The sequence below is a fragment of the Oryctolagus cuniculus genome, chromosome 10 (genome assembly GCF_051225735.1).
Source record: "Oryctolagus cuniculus isolate XC-2025 breed Fujian yellow rabbit chromosome 10, ASM5122573v1, whole genome shotgun sequence".
Classification (NCBI taxonomy): Eukaryota; Metazoa; Chordata; class Mammalia; order Lagomorpha; family Leporidae; genus Oryctolagus; species Oryctolagus cuniculus.
The window spans coordinates 93,506,743-93,529,552 of record NC_142876.1 but is presented as its reverse complement, the minus strand read 5'-3'; the positions used below and the strand labels follow the sequence as shown (position 1 = coordinate 93,529,552).

Here is a 22,810-nt window from a genome sequence, read left to right as displayed (position 1 = left end):
CTGCAACGTTTCCGCCAGCGAGGGGGCACCGCGGCCGCGATCGCACACAGAACCCCGGAATCGCCGTGTGACTCATCTGCTTGGAGACCTCCAGCCCCAAAACTGCCTTCCAGGAGTTTTCTTGGCCGAAGCTGCCCGATGTTTGAGCCTCTCCTTCCCAGGGAAGATGGACTGAAAGCCGCCAGCGGGGGACTGTTTGCGATCGGGGCGCTGCTGGGTTTCCAAGGAGGCCATGGGGCTTGCGCTGGGCTGCCTTCCCACCCCAGTGAGGAGCTGCTGATGTGCCCTGGTTATGCTTAGACGATGCGCAGTTTGTTGTAATTGAAAACAAAAAATTACTTGAGGGTGGGGTGGGGAATAAGGGGGGAGGTCTACGCTTGTGAAGGGCAGTCCGGATCTGGAGGAACTCCTCGTTGTCCCTGGTAGGAGAGACACCGCCAGTCTGTCCTCGATGCCGTCAGCCTTGGCCATCTTCACCTGCCGCCCGAACTCGCACCCGTTTCAGGAGCGTCATGTCTACCTGGACGAGCCCATCAAAATCGGCCGCTCGGTGGCCCGCTGCCGGCCGGCGCAGAATAATGCCACCTTTGACTGCAAAGTGCTGTCCAGGAACCATGCTCTCGTCTGGTTCGACCACAAGACCGGCAAGGTAATGTCTGACACCCTGTGCTTTGCCTTTCCTTTTGCCCTCCCCTGGAGGCATCATGGATGCATGATGGATGCATGATCCCAGAGTTTGCACCCCAGAGATCGCTTTCAGCAAAGCGGTGGAGTCAACTTTGTGTGTGCCTGGTTCTAGGGGAAACTGAATAGAGGTGGTTGAATGGAAAACACAAGGTATTGTAATCAAATGCCTCGGAGGCCAATGGCATCTTGATAGTGTGGTGGTTCCCAGGGCTTCTCAAAACTGAATAGTGAGACTTGGGACTAGCTGTGCCATCTTTTTAGGAAGGTGGGTTTGCAGTTTGGCGCTTGATTAAGCAAGCTGCAGTTCCCGTAGCAAGGCAGGGGATCCGTGGCCAGCTTTACTGAGGATTTCAGATCAGGGCTTTTCTAGATAGGAGGATTGCTTGTGTGAACCTAATGCTGTTGACAGTTTTGATAGATATTTACCCTTGAAGTGGTACTTTGCAGTAATCAAAGCCAATTAAAGCACGGACAACTGACTTCACAGTTTCAGAGTTTTGTTTCCAGGTGACAAGCAATAGTTAACATATACCTGTTGCTTTCAAAAATCACTTTTTGATGTTCCCTTCAGCACTTTTTAAATACTTAATGCATACTTACAGAGGTGACATTCAAAAATTAGTATGAGGGAATTAATTTGTTTTCTGAAATTAAGTTCAATTCTGTTAATTATATTCTTCCCCAAATGAGGTATTCATTTTAAGTGTAACAATTTTAGCATTTTTATGTGGATATGTAAATTACTATATAGATGTGTGCTTATATATTAAGAAATCAGGAGGCAAATACTAAGTCTTTCAGGTTTTAAAAACTGTGTGTGTATGGAGAGTATACTGAAAGAGCTCATCTTTCTGCTTTACCCACAGGTTTTAGTTGAACTACTGAATTAATTTAAACTTTAAGTTATGTAAGACTAATAGGAATAGCTCAGGTTTCGCCTCCTGACTTTTTGCCCTTTTCTGAGATAAATGATGAAGTCTTCCTTAAAAGAAGAATTAAAATTTTTTCAAGATTAGTGTTTTGAAGTGAAAAAAGCCTGAACCTCAAAAGCAAGAGAGGAAGCAAAGCTGCTTCTGCAGCGACTCAATTAAACAGTTATTATATAAATTATTTTCTAAGGAAAGGAGGAAAAGATTGCCCAAGTGCTGTGTGCTTGCATAATACCTATAACCTACTCTGGTGTGTAGGATGTAGACTGAAAAGTATGTTAATTTTTCTGTATAATGCCAGATGCTTATTTACGTATGGAACATACCCTTTTACCTCCCTGGAAGCTAAAGTTTGGATGCCTCAAAGACTTCACAATTTACACACACTCTTTTAAAATGAATATTCATAAAGCTCATCACTCTGGTCTTTGAATTCAGACATTGGTTAGTTACTAGTACCTTAACCAGCTTTTACATCTTTTGCTCCCTGCCCCCCAGCAACAGTTAGGTCCAACCTAATTAGGTAACAGATTTGCTCTCAGTACATAGATACATACTCTATAAATTCACTTTCATTCATTCAGCAATCAAAGGAGACTTTTTTTTTAACTTACTTGAAAAACAGTGATTACATGCAAGGTGTTCTCCATGCCTGTACTAACACCCTCACAAGAAATTATTTTGCAGTGACTAAGAATAGATCAGTAGTGAATGTTTAGCTGGGAATTGGATGACATGTTAAAACTTTGAATGGAACTTGTTATTTAGAAAAACTTATTTTTGAAGGGTAGATTTGGCTTATTCCTACCATTTTCACCCCCCCCCCCCCCCGACGTTATTGGGTAAAATGAAACTCTGGACATGAGGCTATGCCTTTTTTTATGTGTTTGTTCATTTTTAAGGACTTTTTTTTAAAAAAGATTTATTTATTTGAAAGACAGGGTTACAGAGAGAGAGTAGATCGAGAGGTCGTCTGTCTGCTGGTTCACTCCCCAAATGGCAGCAGTGATCAGGGCTGGGCCAGGCTGAAGGCAGGGGGTTCATCAGGTCTCTCACTAGGGTGGTAGGGGTCCAGATATTTGGACTCTCTTCTGGTGCTTTCCCAGGAGCATTATCAGGGAACTGGATTGGAAGGGGAGCAATGAGAACTTGAGCTGGTGGTCATATGGGATGCTATCATTGCATGGGGCAGATTAACCTGCTGTGCCACAATGCCATTCCCAGGATATCACTTTTCAATGCTAATTTTATGGATCATCTTATTGTACTTAAACCTATAGGTTTGCCACAAGTGGGTTTTAATATTCTTTCCCACTCATTTTCCCAGGGATGTAGCAGTTGAGTATTGCCCTGCTTAGGTGATGGCCCTTGTAGGAGGCCACATTCTTAAAATTAGATGACAGGTGGCCAGCACTGTGGTGTAGTAGGTTAAGCATCTGCCTGGCATCCCATATGGACACCATTTGGAGTCCTGGCTGCTCTACTTCTGATCGAGCTCCCTGCTGGTGGCCTGGGAAAGCAGTGGAAGATTCAAAATTTTAACATGTCATCCAGTTCCCAGCTAAACATTCACTACTGAGCTATTCTTAGTCATTGCAAAATAATTTCTTGTGAGGGTGTTAGTACAGGCCTCTGCACCTGTGTGGGAGACTCAGAAGAAGCTCCTGGCTCCTGGTTTCAGATTGGCCCAGTTCTGGCCATTGTAGCCATTTGGGGTGTGAATCAGCTGATGCAAGACCTCTCTCCCTGCCTTTCTCTCACTCTCTGTAACTCTGCCTCTCACATAAATAAATCAATCTTTAAAAAAAATTAAATGACAGACAATACAATGCTCATTAATCCTATTGATTCAAGGTAACTCTGAACAAGTAAATCTGCCCATATGGTAGTTACGTAGAAGAGATAGTGACCCTATTTGATTTGAGGTTTTGGTGACTAGTGACAGGCTAGTGGTTGGCACAGTATTCTACCACAGAGCCTCACTGTAGTTCACTTGTAGTAGTATTAGTTGTCTGCTTGCAGTCTTCCTGGTGTTCTGTTTCAGTGAACACCCTTGTAGTGAGGGGAGAGGAAATAGCAAAAACTGATAAATTATTCTTTCTTTCTAGGAGCTTATGTGTTGGATAGTGAAGGTGCTTATACACGTGGAAAAACTGATTCAGATAATTCAGGTGGCAAGAGAATAGTGGTGTTTGAATTAAACTTTAAAATTGGGGTATTTAGGTACTAGCTAAGAAAAGATAGATATTTTCTTTTCTCTCTCTCTTTTTTTTTTTTTTTTTGGCTTGTTTTGAGGGTTGAGAATGTAATAAAACAAACAAGCAGGTAATTTTTGAATGAGCTTAGCGTTTTCCCAATGCCAAGGAAACTGATTTTGTTGGATTGAAGTGTTCTTTTGGAAAATGGCTGTGGATGAATGGGTGAACAGGCATTCTGTGTGATGTTTTTATATTTGTGCCTTATCTTTGTAAATTATTGTCAGATCCTGGAGGAGATGGACTGTGTCTTCTGTTGCCTACTATTTTGTATAAAGTAGATGTTGAGTAAATAAAGCTGAGTAGATAGTATGGTGCAAGGTTGTGCCGTGCCAACCTACAGACATGGACCGTTTGGTTATGGAAGGCCAAAGAGAGTTGTGAGCAGAGCACTAGTGTACCAAAACTACCCTTAAGAAAGGGTGGCCTGGCCGGCGCTGCGGCTCACTAGGCTAATCCTCCGCCTTGCGGTGCCGGCACACTGGGTTCTAGTCCCAGTCGGGGCGCCGGATTCTGTCCCAGTTGTCCCTCTTCCAGGCCAGCTTTCTGCTATGGCCAGGGAGTGCAGTGGAGGATGGCCCAAGTCCTTGGGCCCTGCACCCCATGGGAGACCAGGATAAGTACCTGGCTCTTGCCATCAGATCAGCGCGGTGTGCTGGCCACAGCGCGCTGGCCGCGGCGGCCATTGGAGGGTGAACCAACGGCAAAGGAAGACCTTTCTCTCTGTCTCTCTCTCTCACTGTCCACTCTGCCTGTAAAAAAAAAAAAAAAAAAAGGTGGCCTGGGCAAGGGAAAATGGCCAACCACTGGGCTGTTCCGAGGCATTGTTAACAGTTCAGATAGAATGTGATTTTTTTTTTTTTAATTTAAGGATCAATTTAGTTCAAAGAGTTAAAGAGAGAAGGGGAGAGGGAGAGAGAGAGAGAGAGAGAGAGATCTTCCATTTACAGATTCACTCCCCTAAAATGTAATTTTTATAAGGACTAGGTTGATAGAAGGAATGAAAATGAGTAAATGCCAGAAACTGAAAAAAGATGAAAGTATTAAATTAATTTGTCCATTTAGGACTAAAGCAAGTGGGAAAAATTCTGTATGAATTGAAGGTTATAGAGAAAAGATTCATGGATGAGACATTTTCTATTTTTTTATTTTTTTATTTTTTTATTTTATTATTTTTGACAGGCAGAGTGGACAGTGAGAGAGAGAGACAAGAGAGAGAAAGGTCTTCCTTTGCCGTTGGTTCACCCTCCAATGGCCGCCGCTGCAGCCGGCACACCGCGCTGATCCGATGGCAGGAGCCAGGAGCCAGGTGCTTTTCCTGGTCTCCCATGGGGTGCAGGGCCCAAGCACCTGGGCCATCCTCCACTGCACTCCCTGGCCATAGCAGAGAGCTGGCCTGGAAGAGGGGCAACCGGGACAGAATCCGGCGCCCCAACCGGGACTAGAACCCGGTGTGCCGGCGCCGCAAGGTGGAGGATTAGCCTATTGAGCCACGGCGCTGGCCTGAGACATTTTCTTAGATGACATGTAATTTGAAATAGACTTTAGGATTTTTTAAAAAGGGCAGAATGTAGATAGAGTCAATTAGGGAAAGGAACTTGAGGTGGGAGGAATTGCTTAAGCAAAAGCATAGAAGCAGGAATGATTTGGTGTGTTCCAAGGACATTGCAAAAAGGTCTTCCTTTTGCCATTGGTTCACCCTCCAATGGCTGCCGCGGCCAGCGCGCTGCGGCCGGCACACCGCGCTGATCCGATGGCAGGAGCCAGGTACTTATCCTGGTCTCCCATGGGGTGTAGGGCCCAAGGACTTGGGCCATCCTCCACTGCACTCCCTGGCCACAGCAGAGAGCTGGCCTGGAAGAGGGGCAACCGGGACAGAATCCGATGCCCCCACCGGGACTAGAACCTGGTGTGCCGGCGCTGCAAGGCGGAGGATTAGCCTATTGAACTGCAGCGCAGGCCTCCTTTACCTTTCTAAAGAAGACTGCAAAGATACTGGCTTCAGCTTTTGGTAGGATGGCAGATTATACATTAATTGATTTTGTTTATTTTTGTATTTTACTGATACCTAACCTTAGTTTCGATTTTGGTTTGTACACTTATTTTTAAGTGGAAGAGCTTTCTTTTCTTTTTAAAAAATATTTAACTTATTTATTTTCATTTTGAGAGCGAGAGAGAAAGATCTTCTACCTGCTAGTTTACTCCCTGAATGCCCCATTAGGCAAAGCTGGACCAGGCTCCCGCCAGGACTCCAGATACACCTGGATCTCTCATATGGATGAAAGCGACCCTAGCACTTGAACCATCATATCCTGTCTCCCAGACTGAGCATTAGCCGGAAGCTGGATTGGAAGCTGAATATGGGACTTAAACCAGAAATTCCAGTACTAGATATGTGCATCCCAAGGGGTGGCTTAGTGCTCTACACCAAACACCTGTCTCAAATTGTTCTGTTGATGGAAGTAAAGGTCATTAAGAGGTACAGTTATTGTGAGGACATTGTTTACTTGATACATATATTGTTTAAGAGACATTAATAGGAACCTGTGTGGAAAACCAAGTTGTAGATCCAGAAAATATACTAATTTCCTTCCATGTTACTTTTCACAACAGTGGAAAGTTGATGAAATATTTAATCTGTTTTTTTAGTTTGTTAAAAACATGGATGATCTGTATACTTAAGACATTTTTCAGGGCTGGCACTGTGGCATAGCGGGTAGAGCCGCTGCCTGCGGTGCCAGCATCTCATATGGGCACCAGTTCGAGATCGGGCCACTCCACTTGTGATTCAGCTCTCTGCTCTGGCCTGGGAAGGGGGTAGAAGATGGTCCAAGTTCTTGGGCCCCTGCACCCGTGTGGGAGTCCTGGAAGACAATCCTGGCTTTCTGGCTTTAGATCGGCACAGCTCCAGCTGTTGCGGCCAACTGGGGAGTGAACCAGTGGATAGAAGACCTCTGTCTCTCTCTCTGCCTCTCCTCTCTCTGTGTAACTCTTTCAAATAAATAGATAAATCTTTTATTTTTAGACATTTTTCTCTCTGCTTAGTTATTTGACTTTACTCTCTAGGTTAAATTTACTCTTTATTTTTTTTAACTGTTTTTTATTTATTTGAAAGGCATTGTTACAGAGAGAGACAGAGAGAGATGGAGATATCTTCCACTTTCTGGTTCACTTACTAAATGGCTGCAGTGGCTAGGGCTGAGCCCAGGAAGAAGAAGCAGGAGCTTCTTCTGGGTTTGCTACGTGGATGCAGGGGCCCAGGCACTTGGGCCATCTTGTGCTGCTTTCCCAGGCATATTAACAGGGAGCTGGATAGGAAGTGAAGCACCTGGGACTCTAACTGGCACCTGTATGGGATTGTAGCGTCACAGGTGGCAGCTTTACCCAAGACACCGCAATCCATGGGCACCTAAATTCACTCTTTACCTTCTTGGGCTCTTATTTAGTTTTTAAGTGGTATTTATATTATAGCTTATTAGTATCTATGGTCTCTGGTAAATAGGGAGGGGAGTGTCTGTCAATTAGAGTTTTAAGTCAGAAAATTGTGAGATTGGTTCTTAATGCATGCAGATTACCTCATAGTTGCTTGAATCAAGAGAAACTGTGGCATTTATTAGCTGCTGAAATGGTCTAAGAACTCTTTTCCTCTTTTGGGCCTCTGCCTCTTTTACTGGCACCGTGGATAGACAAACAGTTTACAGCCCTGCTCAGCAGTCTTGGTCCTTGCCTCATTCATTTATAGCATTAAAAAAAAATCTGTCTTTCATTTCCTTTAGTTTGAGCCCATTTTCTATTACTCTATTTTTCCTTCATTTTCCCCAAACTCTTGTGTATTGACTATATGACAGTGCTCACTGTTCCTAAAACAAGTGCCTTTTTTGCTGTTTTGTCTTCTGGAATGACCTCTGTCCTTTATCCCTTGAGGCTCAATTCCAATGTGAAACTTCCCAGTAACTGAGGAAGTAATGGTTTCTTCCTCTGTACTCCCATAGAAATTTGTATGTAATTCCATTATGGGACATAGTCAATGAAATAGCTGTAATGCAAATGTACTGTTGCCCAGCCAGATGTGAACTCTTGAGAGCAAGGGAATGTTTGAATGAGTGAAATGTGGACAGTGGAGCAATCTGTATTTATTGGTGGGTCCTAGTCAGAAGGTCATTCAAATTAGCTCTCAATCTGAGATCATGGACTCAATTACAGATATGTAATCTTTGTACAAATCATTACTTACTAAGAATTTGCAGTGTGCAAGACTCTTTGCTAAGTGTTTTGGCATTGTAAAGGCCTTGTGATTGGTGATAGTAGTTTTGAGCTATCACATATATATCTGTTCTCATACAAAATGATTCTTTTTTTGTGAGGATTTTTAGTATTCAGAGTGCTTTCTTATTTCATATGATCTGTATAATACTGGTAGAAGGCAAGTTGAATAGCTGTAGTTTGCCTCCCTTTTATTCAAAAAGAGTTTGATGTTTAGAGGCTGTATAAGATCATCTAGCAGTAACTCAAGGGGTTAGTGTCTAGATTTTTTTCCCCTGAACTAAAAGCCAACTACTAGGCATTTATTCTGAACTGTGTTCTTATGGATTGAACAGTGATATGAAAACCTGTCTTCTAGTTTTTCCACAATTTTAATTCATTAATTTTATTTATTAGAGAGAGACAGCCAGAGAAATCCCATATGCTGATTCATTCTACTAATGCGTGAACCAGCCAAGCCCGGGCCTTACTGAAGCAAGGAGCTAGGAACTCAATCCAGGTTTCCTACCTGGGTTGCATGGACTCAACTACTTGAGCCATCACCTAGGCACTTTGATATGGGGTGTAGTCATCCCAGGTGGCTGCTTAACTACACCAAATGTCTGTTCCCCACCCTACTTGTAAGTATTTGTTCTTTACAGAAATTTTTATTTATTTTTATTTGAAAGAGAGACAGAGGCAAATTTTTCCATCTGTTGGTTCACTCTCCATCTCTCTGCAATAGCTAGAGCTGGGCCCTACTGAAGCAATAAGCCCAGGACTGAAGCTGGTCTTCCCTCACAATGCCCCTTTCCCTTCCCTGGAGTCGCAGGATCCCAAGTACTTGAGCCCTCATCTGCTACCTCCCAGCATGCACATTAGCAGGAAGCTAGAATCAGGAGTGGAGCAGGGACTCAATCCCAGGCACTCTGACATGGGATGCAGACATCTCAAGCAGCATCTTAACTGCTGCTGCACTAAATGCCAGCCCCTGTCTTTTGCTAATTTTTTTTTTTTTTTTTTAATTTGAGTGGTAGAGTTACAGACAGTGTGTGAGAGAGAGACAGAAAGAAAGCTCTTACATCTGCTGGTTCACACCCCACATGACTGCAGTGGCTAGAGCTGGGCCTATCCAAAGCCAGGAACCAGGAGCTTCTTCTGAGTCTCCCATGTGGGTGCAGGGGCCCAAGGACTTGGGCCATCTTCTATTGCTTTCTCAGGCCATAGCAGATCAGAAGAGAGCAGCTGGAACTAGAACCGGTGTCCATATGGGATGCCGGTGCCACAGGTGGTGCCTCAGCACCAGTCTTTTGCTATCTTGAAAGGTATTTTAAACTGTTGTTTTTGGTGCATAACCAAACTGCTTGTCGTGTTACAGACTTTAAAGACAAAAAGAACCCAAGTTAATTGTATTCTGCGTCAGCTAACATATTTTAAAACTGTATCTCTACTATTCCTAACAGTAAAATACTTTTTCTTAGGTTTGCATTCAGGCAATCATTTTGATTTAGATATCCAAATAAATAAAACAGCCTTAAAAATTTTTTTTGGCCATGTAGATTTTTTATACTTTAAAGAGAATGACGTAAAGAAAAAAAGTAAAGTTTATATAGGCACTTAAAAACATAAGAATATTTAGTGATTAGTATTATTTCCTTTGTCAAATGTACAGTTAGGGGCAGATTGTAATTTTAAGCACATAGGGGTTTTTCTGTTTGTTTTTTGAAAGATTTGTTCATCAACCCGAAAGGCAGAGTTACAGAGAGAAAGAAAGAGAGACAGGGAAATAGATATTCCATCCCCTGGTTCACTCCCAAAATGCCTGCAGTGGCTGGGGCTGGAACAGGCCGAAGCTAGGAGCCATGGGCTTCTTCTGGGTTTCCCATGTGGATGCAGAGGCCCACTTGGACTATCCTTTGCTGCTTTCCCAGGCTCATTAGCAGGGAGTTAGAGTGTAGTGGAGCAACCAGGACTGGAACTGGGGACTCCAACCAGCTCCCATATGGAATGCTGGCACTGCATGTTGTGGCTGTAATCTACTGAGTTTTTTTTATATTAAGTTTTTCTCAGTGCTTTCAGACGTATTGTTTAATTTACATTTGTAAATACTGACTTGTTTTAGCCAAGCCAAACAGAAATGAATTTCAAATATGGGCTTTCAAACTTAACTGTTTTTTTTTTTTCCATTATACAAATAACAGGACTACGTTCTCAGAAAATTTAAAGCGAAATTTTTAAAGTTTTTTTTTTAGCATTTACTTATTTTCATGTACTTGAAAGGAGAGTGCGATAGAGTTTCTATGCATTCCCCAAATCCCTGCAGAAGCCAGGGCTAGGCTAGACCAAAGCCAAAAGCCCAGAGCTACATCTGGTTCTACCACATGGATGGTAGAGGCCCAAGCACATGGGCTACCATTTACTGCCTCCAAGGCCACATTAACAGGAAGCTGGATTGGAAGCCAAAGAGCTGGGCCTGGAACCAGTCTTCCAATACAGGATATGAGCCTCACAAGTAATGGGTTAGCCCTCCGTGCCATAAAGTCCAGCCCAGTTTAAGCAGTATTGAAGCATCAGAGTAAAAAATGAAAATTCCCCTTTTCATAGGCACCTGGTAACTCCTATTGTGTTTCCCCACTACAGAAGTAACCATTACTAGTTCGGCAAGCAATTTTCCAAGCTTTTCATGCATTTGCCTACTTAGATATGTAGCTAAAGAAACAGTTTTTTGATGTTACTTTTTTTGTAAGTGTTTAGATAATAATTTAGAATGTGTTGTTTAGCTGTCAGATAATTTCAAGTGAAGTGTGGTCAGCTTGTATGAAATGTGTTTATATCTTCTAAATTCAAAGTGCAGACTATTGTAAAAACTAGTATCTATTATTTATTGAGCATGTCCTAAGTGCTCTGAGAGTTTTATGTATATTATCTCATTTAATCCTTAAAACAAGCTTTTGAAATAGATTGTCCTGTTATCCTTATTTTATGGATAAGAAGCAGAGGCTCCGAGGGAATGTCAGGGTACCACTGATAGTGTTTGGAGTCAGGATTCAAACCCCAGTCATCTAAGTGCTGAGTGTGCATTCTTGACTATTCCATTGCTTGCCACCTTAGCATTCTTAGTCATTATTAGTCTCATCACCAACCTCTTAGTGGACATTAGATCAAGTGGGAAAAACAAATCCAATGAAATACAGACTTGTTATGTGTTAACTTTTAGATACTTTGTAGTTTTCAGTTTAGAGTTTTAATTGATGAACAGTTCCTCAAACAGTATTTAGTAATCATATGACTTTTTTTTTTGACAGACAGAATTAGACAGTGAGAGAGAGACAGAGAGAGAGAGTTATAGACAGTGAGAGAGAGACAGAGAGAAAGGTCTTTCTTCCGTTGGTTCACCCCCCAAATGGCCGCTATGGCCAGCGTTGCGCTGATCCGAAGCCAGGAGCCAGGTGCCCCCCTCCCAGTCTCCCATGCGGGTGCAGGAGCCCAAGCACTTGGGCCATCCTCCACTGCCCTCCCGGGCCACAGCAGAGAGCTGGACTGGAAGAGGAGCAACTGGAACAGAATCCGGCGGCCCAACCAGGTCTAGAACCTGGGGTGCTGGCGCCGCAGGCGGAGGATTAGCCAAGTGAGCCACGGCGCCGGCCATCATATGAAATTTTACAAGTTGAGTAAAAACTCTACATGTGACCATACTGAAGTATTGCTGTTCAGATACCAAAATATATCTAAATAGAACCCTTTTTTCTTGGATTGAATAATTCCTAAACTTAGTGTGTAGATTTTTATTTATTTATTTGAGAGGCAGAGTTAAAGGCAGAGGGAGGGAAAGACAGAGAGGTCTTCAGCTGCTGATTCACTCTTCAAATGGACGCAAGGGCCGGAGCTTTGCCAATCCGAAGCTAGGAGCCAAGAGCTTCTTTTGGGCCTCCCATGTGGGTACAGGGGCCCAAGCAATTGGGCCATCTGGAGGTTTCGGTTTAAATGAAATGTTTGTTATCTACTCCCATCACAAATAAACTAATTCAGAATAAATGAATATATTTGATTCTTTAACTCTTGTAATTGTCGAAATCACTAAGTATAATATTAGATACTAGCTATAAGATTCCTTCCATTTCTAACATTCAGGAATGGAAAATAAGGTCATGTTGTATTATAGGTAAGGTACTTACATTTGTAGAATAAATAACTTGTTAGTTATAAATTTTATTTAAAAAGTTTGGGGAGTGAACCAGTGGGTGGAAGACCTCTTTCTCTGTCTGCCTTTCCTCCTCTCTCTGTGTAACTGACTTTGAAATAAAAGAAAGAAATCTTAAAATAAAAGTTTGCGTAGTAAAAAGGAATATTACAGAGTAATCAATGACCCAGCAATTTAACTCCTAGATACATATGCAAAAGAAACAAAAGCATCTGTCCATACAAAACTTGCACATAAATGTAGCAGCATTATTCATAATAGCTAAAAGGCAGAAACTGCCCAGTGTCAAACAGCTGATGAATGGATAAAATTGTATGTTATAAAATGGAATATATTTGTGATAAAAAAGGAAGAAATTACTGATACATGCTCCATTATAGGAAACACTATGCTTAGTGACAGAAGCCAAACACAAAGGCAACCTATTCTGTGATTCTATTTATATGAAATGTGTACACTAGGCAAATTCATGGAGACAGAAAGTAGGTTAGTGGTTATTATGAACTGGAATAACCGGGAATTTGATGGTTAATTATTTTTGAAGGGTTAAGAAGATTGTGGTATCCAGTTCTGGGTCAAATATCAACTTATATGTTGCTATGAATATTTTTTTAAGATGTGATTAACATTTATACAAGAAGTAGACTGAGTAAAGCGTATTTTGCTGCATTGTGTGTGTGAGTGCCCCTCCTTCAGTCAGTGAAATGCCTTGAAAGAAAAGGCTGACCTCTCTGTGGAGATAGGATACTGCCCTCAGAGAGCCACCAGACTCAAGACTGCAGCAGCAGTGCTTCCCCTGGGTCTCCAGCCTGATGTAGGGGACAGTCAAACTTGTTAGTTCCCATAGTCACTTGAACCAGTCTGTGTGTGTGTATGTATTCATGCTATTGTTTCTACCTTTCTAGAACCCTGGCATATAGGGAATAACTGCTAAATAGGTACAGGTTTCTTTTGGGATAATGAAAATGAAAAAATTGACTGTGGTGATGGTTGCACAGCTCTGAATTATACACTTTAAACAGACAGTTGTATAATATATATATATAATATATCTAAAAAAATCTCTGGTAAGAAAGGAAATATTAGATAGAGTAATAGTTTAGTGAAAGCAAATTGGGGTGTTGGAAGAAGAAGGAAAATGAGTAAGTATTCAGATGTGGGTAGGGTTAATAGTGCAGCTTTTCTTTTTTTTTTTTTTCTTTTTCTTTTCTTTTTTTCTTTTTTTTTTTTTTTTAATTTTTGACAGGCAGAGTGGACAGTGAGAGAGAGAGAGAGAGAGAAAGGTCTTCCTTTGCCGTTGGTTCACCCTCCAATGGCCGCCGCTGCAGCTGGCGCACCGCGCTGATCCGATGGCAGGAGCCAGGATCCAGGTGCTTTTCCTGGTCTCCCATGGGGTGCAGGGCCCAAGCACCTGGGCCATCCTCCACTGCACTCCCTGGCCATAGCAGAGAGCTGGCCTGGAAGAGGGGCAACCGGGACAGAATCCGGCGCCCCAACCGGGACTAGAACCCGGTGTGCCGGCGCCGCAAGGAATAGTGCAGCTTTTCAAGGAAAGTTTAGTTTGATTTTTTTTCTGCTTCCTTAGTGTTAATGTCTTACTCTAGTTTGACCTTTATTTTAGCAAATTTACTAGGTGGAGAGGAGAGTATGTTTCCAATTTTTGAAATACTGGTTAGTAGGCACAATTTTGGTGTTATTGAAGTAGTGCCAATTTTATGTGAAAAGTAAGAAATGATTTGTAAGATACAGTTTATTCTGATCTGAACTTGGGAAGGGTAAGATGCTAATTTTACTTGCCAATAAATCTGTGACATATGTAGGCATATAGATAGTAGAATATTATTAGAATGAATGGTAGAAAATATTCATTTAAATTGTAGTTGAACTTAAAGTGAGGCCATTCTGTATTCCTGGTCTTTGACTATTACCTGAGTGTCTTATACATTCTAGTACTCACTAGATAATCTTGTAAAATATAATTACAATATAGAGTAGTGCAGTGATAGAAATATCTGAATTATTTCCAAGAAACTAAGGGAGTGTTACAAGTATAATTTTTCCCTCAGGACTGGGTCAGAAAATATGAGTAGAATGAAGAGGGCTTTACAGAGAAAGTTGTTTTTTGTTTTTTTGTTTGTTTTATTATTATTATTATTTTTATTTTTGACAGGCAGAGTGGACAGTGAGAGAGACAGAGACAGAGAGAAAGGTCTTCCTTTTCCGTTGGTTCACCCTCCAATGGCCGCGCTGCAGCTGGCGCAGCGCGCTGATCTGAAGCCAGGAGCCAGGTGCTTCTCCTGGTCTCCATGTGGGTGCAGGGCCCAAGGACCTGGGCCATCCTCCCGGGCCACAGCAGAGAGCTGGACTGGAAGAGGGGCAACCAGGACAGAATCTGGTGCCCCGACCGGGACTAGAACCCGGTGTGCCGGCGCCGCAAGGCGGAGGATTAGCCTACTGAGCCACGGTGCTGGCCCTGTTTGTTTATTTTTAAAGATTGTATTTGAAAGGTGAAGTTACAGAGAAGAAGAGGCAGAGGCAGAAAGAGGAAAGTCTTCCATCCCTTGGTTCATTCTCCAAATGATTGCAATTGCCGGGGCTCGGCCAGACTAAAGCCAGGAGCCAGGAGCTTTATCCCAGTTTTGCACATGGGCTCAGGGGCCCAAGCATATGGGTCATCTTCTGCTGCTTTCCCAGGTGCATTAGCAGAGAGCTGGATTGGAAGTGGAGCAGCTGGGACCCATATGGGATGCCAGCACTGCAGGCAGCGGCTTAACCTGATAGGGCACAGTGCTGGCCCTTGGAAAGTTGTTTTCAGGCTACGGTTTGAGGAGTGAGTAAGACTTTTCTCGCTGGATAAAAATAAGAGTAGTGCATTCCAGCCCAAGGGAACAACATGTGTTTAAGGTAGAAAAGCCTAAAAGAGAATGATGCATTCTGGGAAATATAAACCCAAAAGTTGAGGAGGGTCAGAAGAGCATCTGTCCAATCATTAGGGTGTTTAAGCACTGCTGGCAGAGGCCCTAATGGGGGCAGAGTCATAGGACTTTTGTTAAGAATGAATGAGAACTGGTATACAGAACTCAGATGCTAGGCACAGGGTAGTTACTTAATACGTGTGGCTGTAATAATTTTTTTTTTACTGTTTTAGTTGATGTCTTTGCACAGTGATATCTATATGTTTATTTTCTCTAAGGGTTTTCTCATAGTTGAAAAAGCTTTCTCTTGGGCCGGCACCGTGGCTCACTTGGTTAATCCTCTGCCTGCGGCGCGCCGGCATCCCATTTGGGCACCGGTTTCTAGTCCCAGTTGCTCCTCTTCCAGTCCAGCTCTCTGCTGTGGCCCAGGAAGGCAGTGGAAGATGGCCCAAGTGCTTGGGCTCCTGCACCTGCGTGGGTGACCAGGAAGAAGTACCTGTCTCCTGGCTTCGGATTGGCATAGCTTTGGTCGTAGTGGCCATTTAGGGGGTGAACCAACGGAAGGAAGACCTTTCTCTCTGTCTCTCTCTCTCACTGTCTAGCTCTGTCAAATAAATAAAAAAATAAAAAGCTTTCTCCTTTGAAGATCTGTCTTTAGAGTCTCCTAAACATAAATTCTTTTTAAATGTGTGAACTTCTTTCTGAATGTGTTAAAGTCGTGTTTTAATTAATATTAATTAATACTAAAAATCAGTAGCATACTTGATCTTCTTTATATGAAGGTTTAAAATTAAAGGAGTTGAGTGGGGCTGGCGCTGTAGCACAGTGGTTTAAGCTGTGGCCTGCAGTGCTGGCATCCCAGCACTGATTCACATTCCAGCTGTTCTACTTCCAGTCCAGCTGCCTGCTAATGTGCCTGGGAAAGCAGCAGCAGATGGCTCAAGTCCTTGGGTCCCTGCACCCATGTGGCAGACCTGGATGAATTTCCTAGCTCCTGGTTTTGTACTTTCCTAGCTCCTGGTTTTGTACTGCCCCAGCCCTGGTTGTTGCAGCCATCTGGGGGAGTAAACCAGCAGGTAGAATCTCTCTCTCTTTCTCTCTCTGTCTCTCTCTCTCTGTCTCAAATAAATAAATATTTTCTTCTTAAAGATTTATTTATTTATTTGAACGGCAGAGAGAGAGAGGGAGAGATCTTCCATCCGCTGGCTCACTCCCTAAGTGACCACAACGGCTGGAGCTGGGTTGACCCAAAGCTAGAAGCCAGGAGCTTTCCTCCAAGTCTCCCATATGGGTTCAGGGCTCAAGGACTTGGGTCATCTTTTGCTGCTTTCGCAGGCCATAACAGAGAGTTGGATAAAAAATAGAACAGCTGGGACTTGAATTGGAGTCCATATGGGTTGCCAGCACTGCAAGTAGTGGTTTTACCCGCTATACCACAGTGCTGGCCCCCTCAGATAAATAAATAAATCTAAAAAAATAAAAAAGGAGTTGAGTAAGATAAAAGGTAAGATTCTTATCAGTCAGGAAACATGCAAAAGGAACTATAATGCTATTTTAGGCAACCCAGGGCATGAAGAAGGTATTAAGATGTTTCTTCAGGGGCTGGGCCATGGTGTAGCGGGTAAAGCCACCACCTGCAATGCTGGCATCCCATATGGGCACTGGTCAAGACGTGGCTGCTCCACTTCCAATCCAGCTCTCTGCTATGGCCTGGAAAAGCAGTAGAAGTTGGCCCAAGGCCTTGGGCCCCTGCACCCACATGGGAGACCTGGAAGAAGTTCCTGGCTCCTGGCTTCGGATTGGCTCAGCTCCGGCCGTTATGGCCAATTAGGGAGTGAACCAATGAATGGAAGACCTCTCGCTCTCTCTTTGCCTCTCCTTCTCTCTGTGTAACTCTGACTTTCAAATAAATAAATAAATCTTTAAAAAAAAAAAAAAGATGTTTCTTCAGCCATCAAAGAACATTTAGTTTGAGAAGCTAAAACTAACCTCTAGGTACCCGTGCTGTGGTGCCGTGGGTAAAGCCGCCACCTGCAGCACAGACATCCCATAAGCGTACCAGTTTGAGTCCCAGCTGCTCCACTTCTGATCCAGCTCCCTGCTGATGTACCTAGGAAAGCAACAGAAGATGGCCCAAGTACTTGAGACCCTGTACCCACCTGGGAGACCCAGATGAAGCTTCTGGCCCCTATCTTCATACTGACCCAGTATGGGCCATTGCAGCCATTTGGGGAGTGAACCAGCGAATGGAAGATCTCTCTGTCTCTCCCTTCCTCTCTCTCCTGTAATTCTGCCTTTAAAATAAATAAATAAACCTTAAAAAGCAAAACAAAACTAACCTTTAGAAAGAATTAGAGAAGAATTAAGTTCTCAATGGAATTAAGAGTACTATGTGATCATGTAGGGAAGGCTTGCTTGTCTAGAAAGGGTGACTTGAATTAGACTCTAAAGATTTAGGAGAGAGACTAATAAGTGTCCTTGTTATGTAAAGGTAGACACTAAAAGGCATAGAACTAGAGGGACAATCAGGAGACAGTTGAGTGTAGAGGAGTAGTTTATTGTTTGGAGTTTCAGTTATATGCCATGGACACTGTAGATGATTTAATCATAACAGCAGTATGAAAGGTCATTAGATAGCACACAGAATCTTTTTTTAAATTTACTTTTTATTTATTTGAGAGGCAATTACAGAGAGAGGAGGAAGAGGAAGAGAAAGAAAGAGAGAGAATGAATGAATGAATGAGAATTTTCTATCTGCTGGTTCACTCTCCAAATGGCTGCAATGGCCAGAGCTGGGCCAGGCCAAAGCCAGGAGCCAGGAGCTTCTTCCAGGTCTCCCACGTAGATGCAGGGGCCCATGGACTTGGGCCATCTTCCACTGCTTTCCTAGGCACATTAACAAGGAGATGGATCGGAAGTGGAGCAGCCAGGTCTTGAACCACTGCCCATATGGGATGCTGGTTTTGCAGGCAGAGGCTTAACCCACTATGCTACAGAGCCAGCCCCAAGCTCACAGAATTTCTGAAAGGTTTGGAGACTGATGTTGCAGCCTTAGTCAAAATAATGCCATAGAAGTGGTCTGGTGCAGAGATGCTGCTGCATCCCTTGGACACTAGATACCTCCTTAACTTGTGTTGCTGACCTTGGATTTCAGATAATGCCTTTGGCACTGTTGTCATTGCTGCTTTGGAAAGTGGGGGCTGATCCTTCTGTTCTGGCAGTGAGGACTCTCACCCCTACCATTGGGAAGCCCAAGTCTGGTGTGTTTGGTTGAGCCTAGGTTACAGATCCATAATGTAGCTTCAAAGAAAGCTAAAACAGACCACATGTGACATTTCAGCTTCTGGTAGGAAGTAGTCTTTGCCTCCACCAAGTTGCTTAATTACCCAGTCATGGTCTGAGGTTCAGATTGTTGGCTCTAGGAAAATGATTATTGATTCCTCCAAGCGAGATTCTGTGTTTAGGAGCCCTACAACTAGATTAACTGTGTAGTAGGTTAGATTCCATTTAAGGCAATGTTTGGGGGTAATGGGTTGGGACAGTAGGGTGGAAAGCTTTAGAAAACTAAGGCACAAACCTTGGGGGTAAGAATATTGGAATTGTAACTGTGGGGAAGACCATATGCTTCCCCTTAATCCGTGTAGATAACTGTAATAACTATACTGGTATGTCTTAGAGTAGACTGTAGTCTACCCTCTGCTTTAGCATGCTGGCTTAATGTTAGGATGATTGGAAAAATGATGATCACACTCATAAGTATAATGATTACCTAAAATTTGAAGATTCCAAAGTTTGATTTCTTATTTTCAATATTATTTTTGTTTTTTTAAAATATTTTGTTTATTTATTTGAGAGGTAGAGTTACAGAGAGACAGAGGGAGAGGCAGAAGTCTTCCATCTGCTGGTTCACTCCCCAAATGGCCACAACAGCCAGAGCTGAGCCTATCTGAAGCCAGGAGTCAGGAACTTCTTCCAGGTCTCCCACAGGAGTACAGGGGCCCAAACATTTGGGCCATAATGCACTTCTTTCCCAAGCCACAAGCAGAGAGCTAGATCAGAAGAGGAACAGCCAGGACATGAACTGGAATCCATATGGGATGCCAGTGCCACAGGTAGAGGCTTAGCTTCTTATGTCACAGAACCAGCCCCTTCAATGTTATTTTTATCTTGATATATTAATAAATTGCACTTGCATGCATTGTTTTAAGTTGTATTGTTTTTACACATCATTTTAATTTTAAATTCTGCAATATATTTGTTTAAATTTGATTTTTAAAACAATTATGGCTCTATTTTTTATTTGTTTAAAAGACAGAGTTACAGAAAGCAATGAAGAGAGAGAAACAGAGTGATAGCTTCTAAATACTAGTTCACTTAACAAATGACTGCAATAGCTAGGATTGGGTCAGGCCAAATCCAGGAGCTGATTCGGAAGTGGAGCAAATAGAATAGAAAGCCCAATGCCCATATGAGATGCTGACATTGCAGGCAACAACTTAACCCTTTATGCCACAATGCTAGCCCCTAAATTCCATTTCTGATATTGCCAGAAGTGTACATTTTAATACTTTGAAAAAAAATGAAGTTAAAATGATTGTGATAAAGAAAATACTCCATGATTGTCAACATCAGAGGGAGATATTAAATGATAGGAATTGCTTCAGAATTTCCTTATGAAATATATTTTGAAACATAAAACTTAGGTAGTACTGGGGTCAATCCTGTGGCATAGTATGTTAAGCCTCCACCTGCAATGCAGGCATCCCATATGGGCACCGGTTTGAGTCCCAGCTGCTCCAGTTCTGATCCAGCTCCCTGCTGGTGGCCTGGAAAAGCAGTGGAAGGTGGCCTTAGTGATTGAACTCCTGCACCCACATGAGGTACTTGGAAGAAGCTCCTGGCTCCTGGCTTTGGATCAGCAAGACTCCAGCTGTTGTGACCATTTGAGGAGTGAAACAGCTGGTGGAAGACCTCTCTTGCTCTGTGTCCCTCCTCCCTCCCTACCCCGGTAACTCTGCCTGCCAAATAAATAAATAAATAGTTTAAAAAAAAAAAACACATCAAACTTAGGTAGTACTGATCTTGCTCTTTTAAATTAGTACACTAAGCTGATTTTTTTATATTTTCAGTTGTATGGAGGCAGTTTTCAGATAAGTATCAGGTAATTTTATTGGCATTTTACTTGTTTTTTTGTTTGTTTGTTTGTTTTTACAGATTTATTTTATATATTTGAAAGACAGAGTTACAGAGAGAGGTAGAGCCAGAAAGAGAGAGGTCTTCCATCTGCTGGTTCACTCCCCAAATGGCCACCAATGGCCGGAGCTGGGCCTATTCAAAGCCAAGAGCCAAGAGCTTCTTCCAGGTCTCCTATATGGGTGTAGGGGCCCAAGGACTTCGGCCATCTTCTACTGTTCTCTCAGGCCATAGCAGAGAGCTGGATTGGAAGTGGAGCAGCCAGGACTTGAACTGGTTCCCATATGGGATGCTGGCACTGCAGGCCAGGGCTTTAACCCACTGTGCCACAGCGCTGGCCCCTATACTTGGATTCAATAATTCTTATTTCACCTCCTCCCTTAGCTAACAATAAATAAACTATTGACTAGTGTGTGAGAAAGTGATTAAAAAGTGTTTTCAAACATTAGGTGATAGTGTTATAAATATTACTTCCTCCTTTTACTAATTTTTTTATTACTGCCTTGTTATAGCAGAATGGAGGCTTGTGTATACTAAGGAAATTACAGTTTAATAGGAATTATTTTCTGAATTGGCTGCTTTGTTGTAGGCCTATCAGTTGACTATTATCTTTTGTGTTTCGTAATATATAAAGTGTTTAATTCTGATATTTAAGTCCTGCTGTCAAAATATTATTTCCGGGCTGGTGCCGCGGCTCAATAGGCTAATTCTCTGTCTGCGGCGCCGGCACACTGGGTTCTAGTCCCAGTCGGGGCGCCGGATTCTGTCCTGGTTGCTCTTCTTCCTGTCCAGCTCTCTGCTGTGGCCCAGGAGTGCAGTGGAGGATGGCTCAAGTACTTGGGCCCTGCACCCGCATGGGAGACCAGCCTCCTTCGAGTCTCCCACGTGGGTGCAGGGGCCCAAGGACTTGGGCCATCCTCTACTGCTTTCCCAGGCCATAGCAGAGATCTGGATCGGAAGAGGAGCAGGGGGGACTAGAACCGGCACCCATATGGGATGCCGGTGTTTCAGGCCAGGGCTTTAACCTGCTGCACCACAGCGCTGGCCCCTTCTCATTTGTTGGTTTTTATTCATGTCTGTGTTGGGTTTGTATTTAATTAAACTAGTTAAATTTTTAAAAGAAAAATAACAAATCAAGCCACCTGAAAAGGAGTGTAGTAAGAAATATAACTTCCTGGCCGGCGCCGTGGCTCAGTAGGCTAATCCCCACCTGTGGTGCCGACACACCGGGTTCTAGTCCTGGTCGGGGCGCCGGATTCTGTCCCGGTTGCCCCTCTTCCAGGCCAGCTCTCTGCTATGGCCTGGGAGTGCAGTGGAGGATGGCCCAAGTGCTTGGGCCCTGCACCCGCATGGGAGACCAGGAAAAGCACCTGGCTCCTGGCTTCGGATCAGTGCAATGCGCCGGCCGCAGCGCACCGGCTGCGGCGGCCATTGGAGGGTGAACCAACGGCAAAAGGAAGACCTTTCTCTCTGTCTCTCTCTCTCACTGTCCACTCTGCCTGTCAAAAAATAAAATAACTTCCCAAACTGTGTTTCAATTAGAAGTTTAGAAAGTTAATACTTAATTTTCTTTAATGTATTTCCTAGATAATACTAGTAAATCAAGAAATATTAAAAATCACACAGGTGAGGTGTTATTTTATTTTTTAAGGTTTATTTTATTTATTTGAAAGGCAGAATTACAGAGAGACGTCTTTATTCTACTGGTTCACTCGCCAGATGGCCACATCAGCTGGAGCTAGACCAGGCTGAAGTCAGGGACCAGAAGCTAGGAGCTTCCTCTGGATCTCCCATGTGGGTGTAGGGGCCCAAGCACTTGGGCCATTCTCCAGTGTTTTCCCAGGCGCATTACCTGGGAGTTGGATCAGAAGTGAAGCAAGCTCCACTCCTAGCTGCAAGCATCGCAGACAACAGCTTTATCTGACCTCGTCCTGGCCTTGGTCTTGGCCCTAGGGTGTTATTATTCTTTAACATCTTTTTTTTGGTAGTAACAAGGGTGTGTTCACCTAGTAATTATTCATCAAGGTACATTTTCTTTTTTGGTAACTTACCAAAAAATTTTTGTTTATTTGAGAGGCAGCAATGAGAAAGGAAGTATTAGAATTGCTTTTCCAGCAGGTTAATAACACTTCAGCCTGCATTGCCACTGTCCCATATGGACAGGTTCAAGTCTGCTGCTCAACTTCCTATCTAGCTCCCTGATAATGTGCCTGGGAAAGCAGTGGAGGGTGACCCAAGTGATGGGGCCCTTACACCCACTGGGAAAGCCAGATGGAGGTCCTGTCTCCTAACTCCTGCTTGGCCCAGCTTAGGCTGTTGTGGCCATTTGAGGAGTGAATCAGCAGATGGAAGATCTTTCTGTCTCTATTTGACTCACTCACTCTGTTT

The 22,810-nt window shown here is 43.2% G+C and overlaps 1 protein-coding gene across 46 annotated transcripts in view; it reads left to right on the top strand.

Annotated features, from left to right (window-relative positions):
* Positions 1 to 434: 434 nt before the first annotated feature.
* The window catches only part of SLMAP (sarcolemma associated protein), a 169,138-nt gene continuing 146,762 nt past the window's right edge, over positions 435 to 22,810 (top strand). For 45 of the 46 annotated variants that reach the window (XM_051851069.3, XM_051851070.3, XM_051851060.3 and 42 more), the window contains exon 1: positions 435 to 649. In XM_051851069.3, the coding sequence (XP_051707029.1) occupies positions 452 to 649 (198 nt within the window). In that variant the 5' untranslated portion in view covers positions 435 to 451. The remainder of the gene's footprint in view (positions 650 to 22,810) is intronic. The other variant, NM_001082348.2, reaches the window with a different exon arrangement.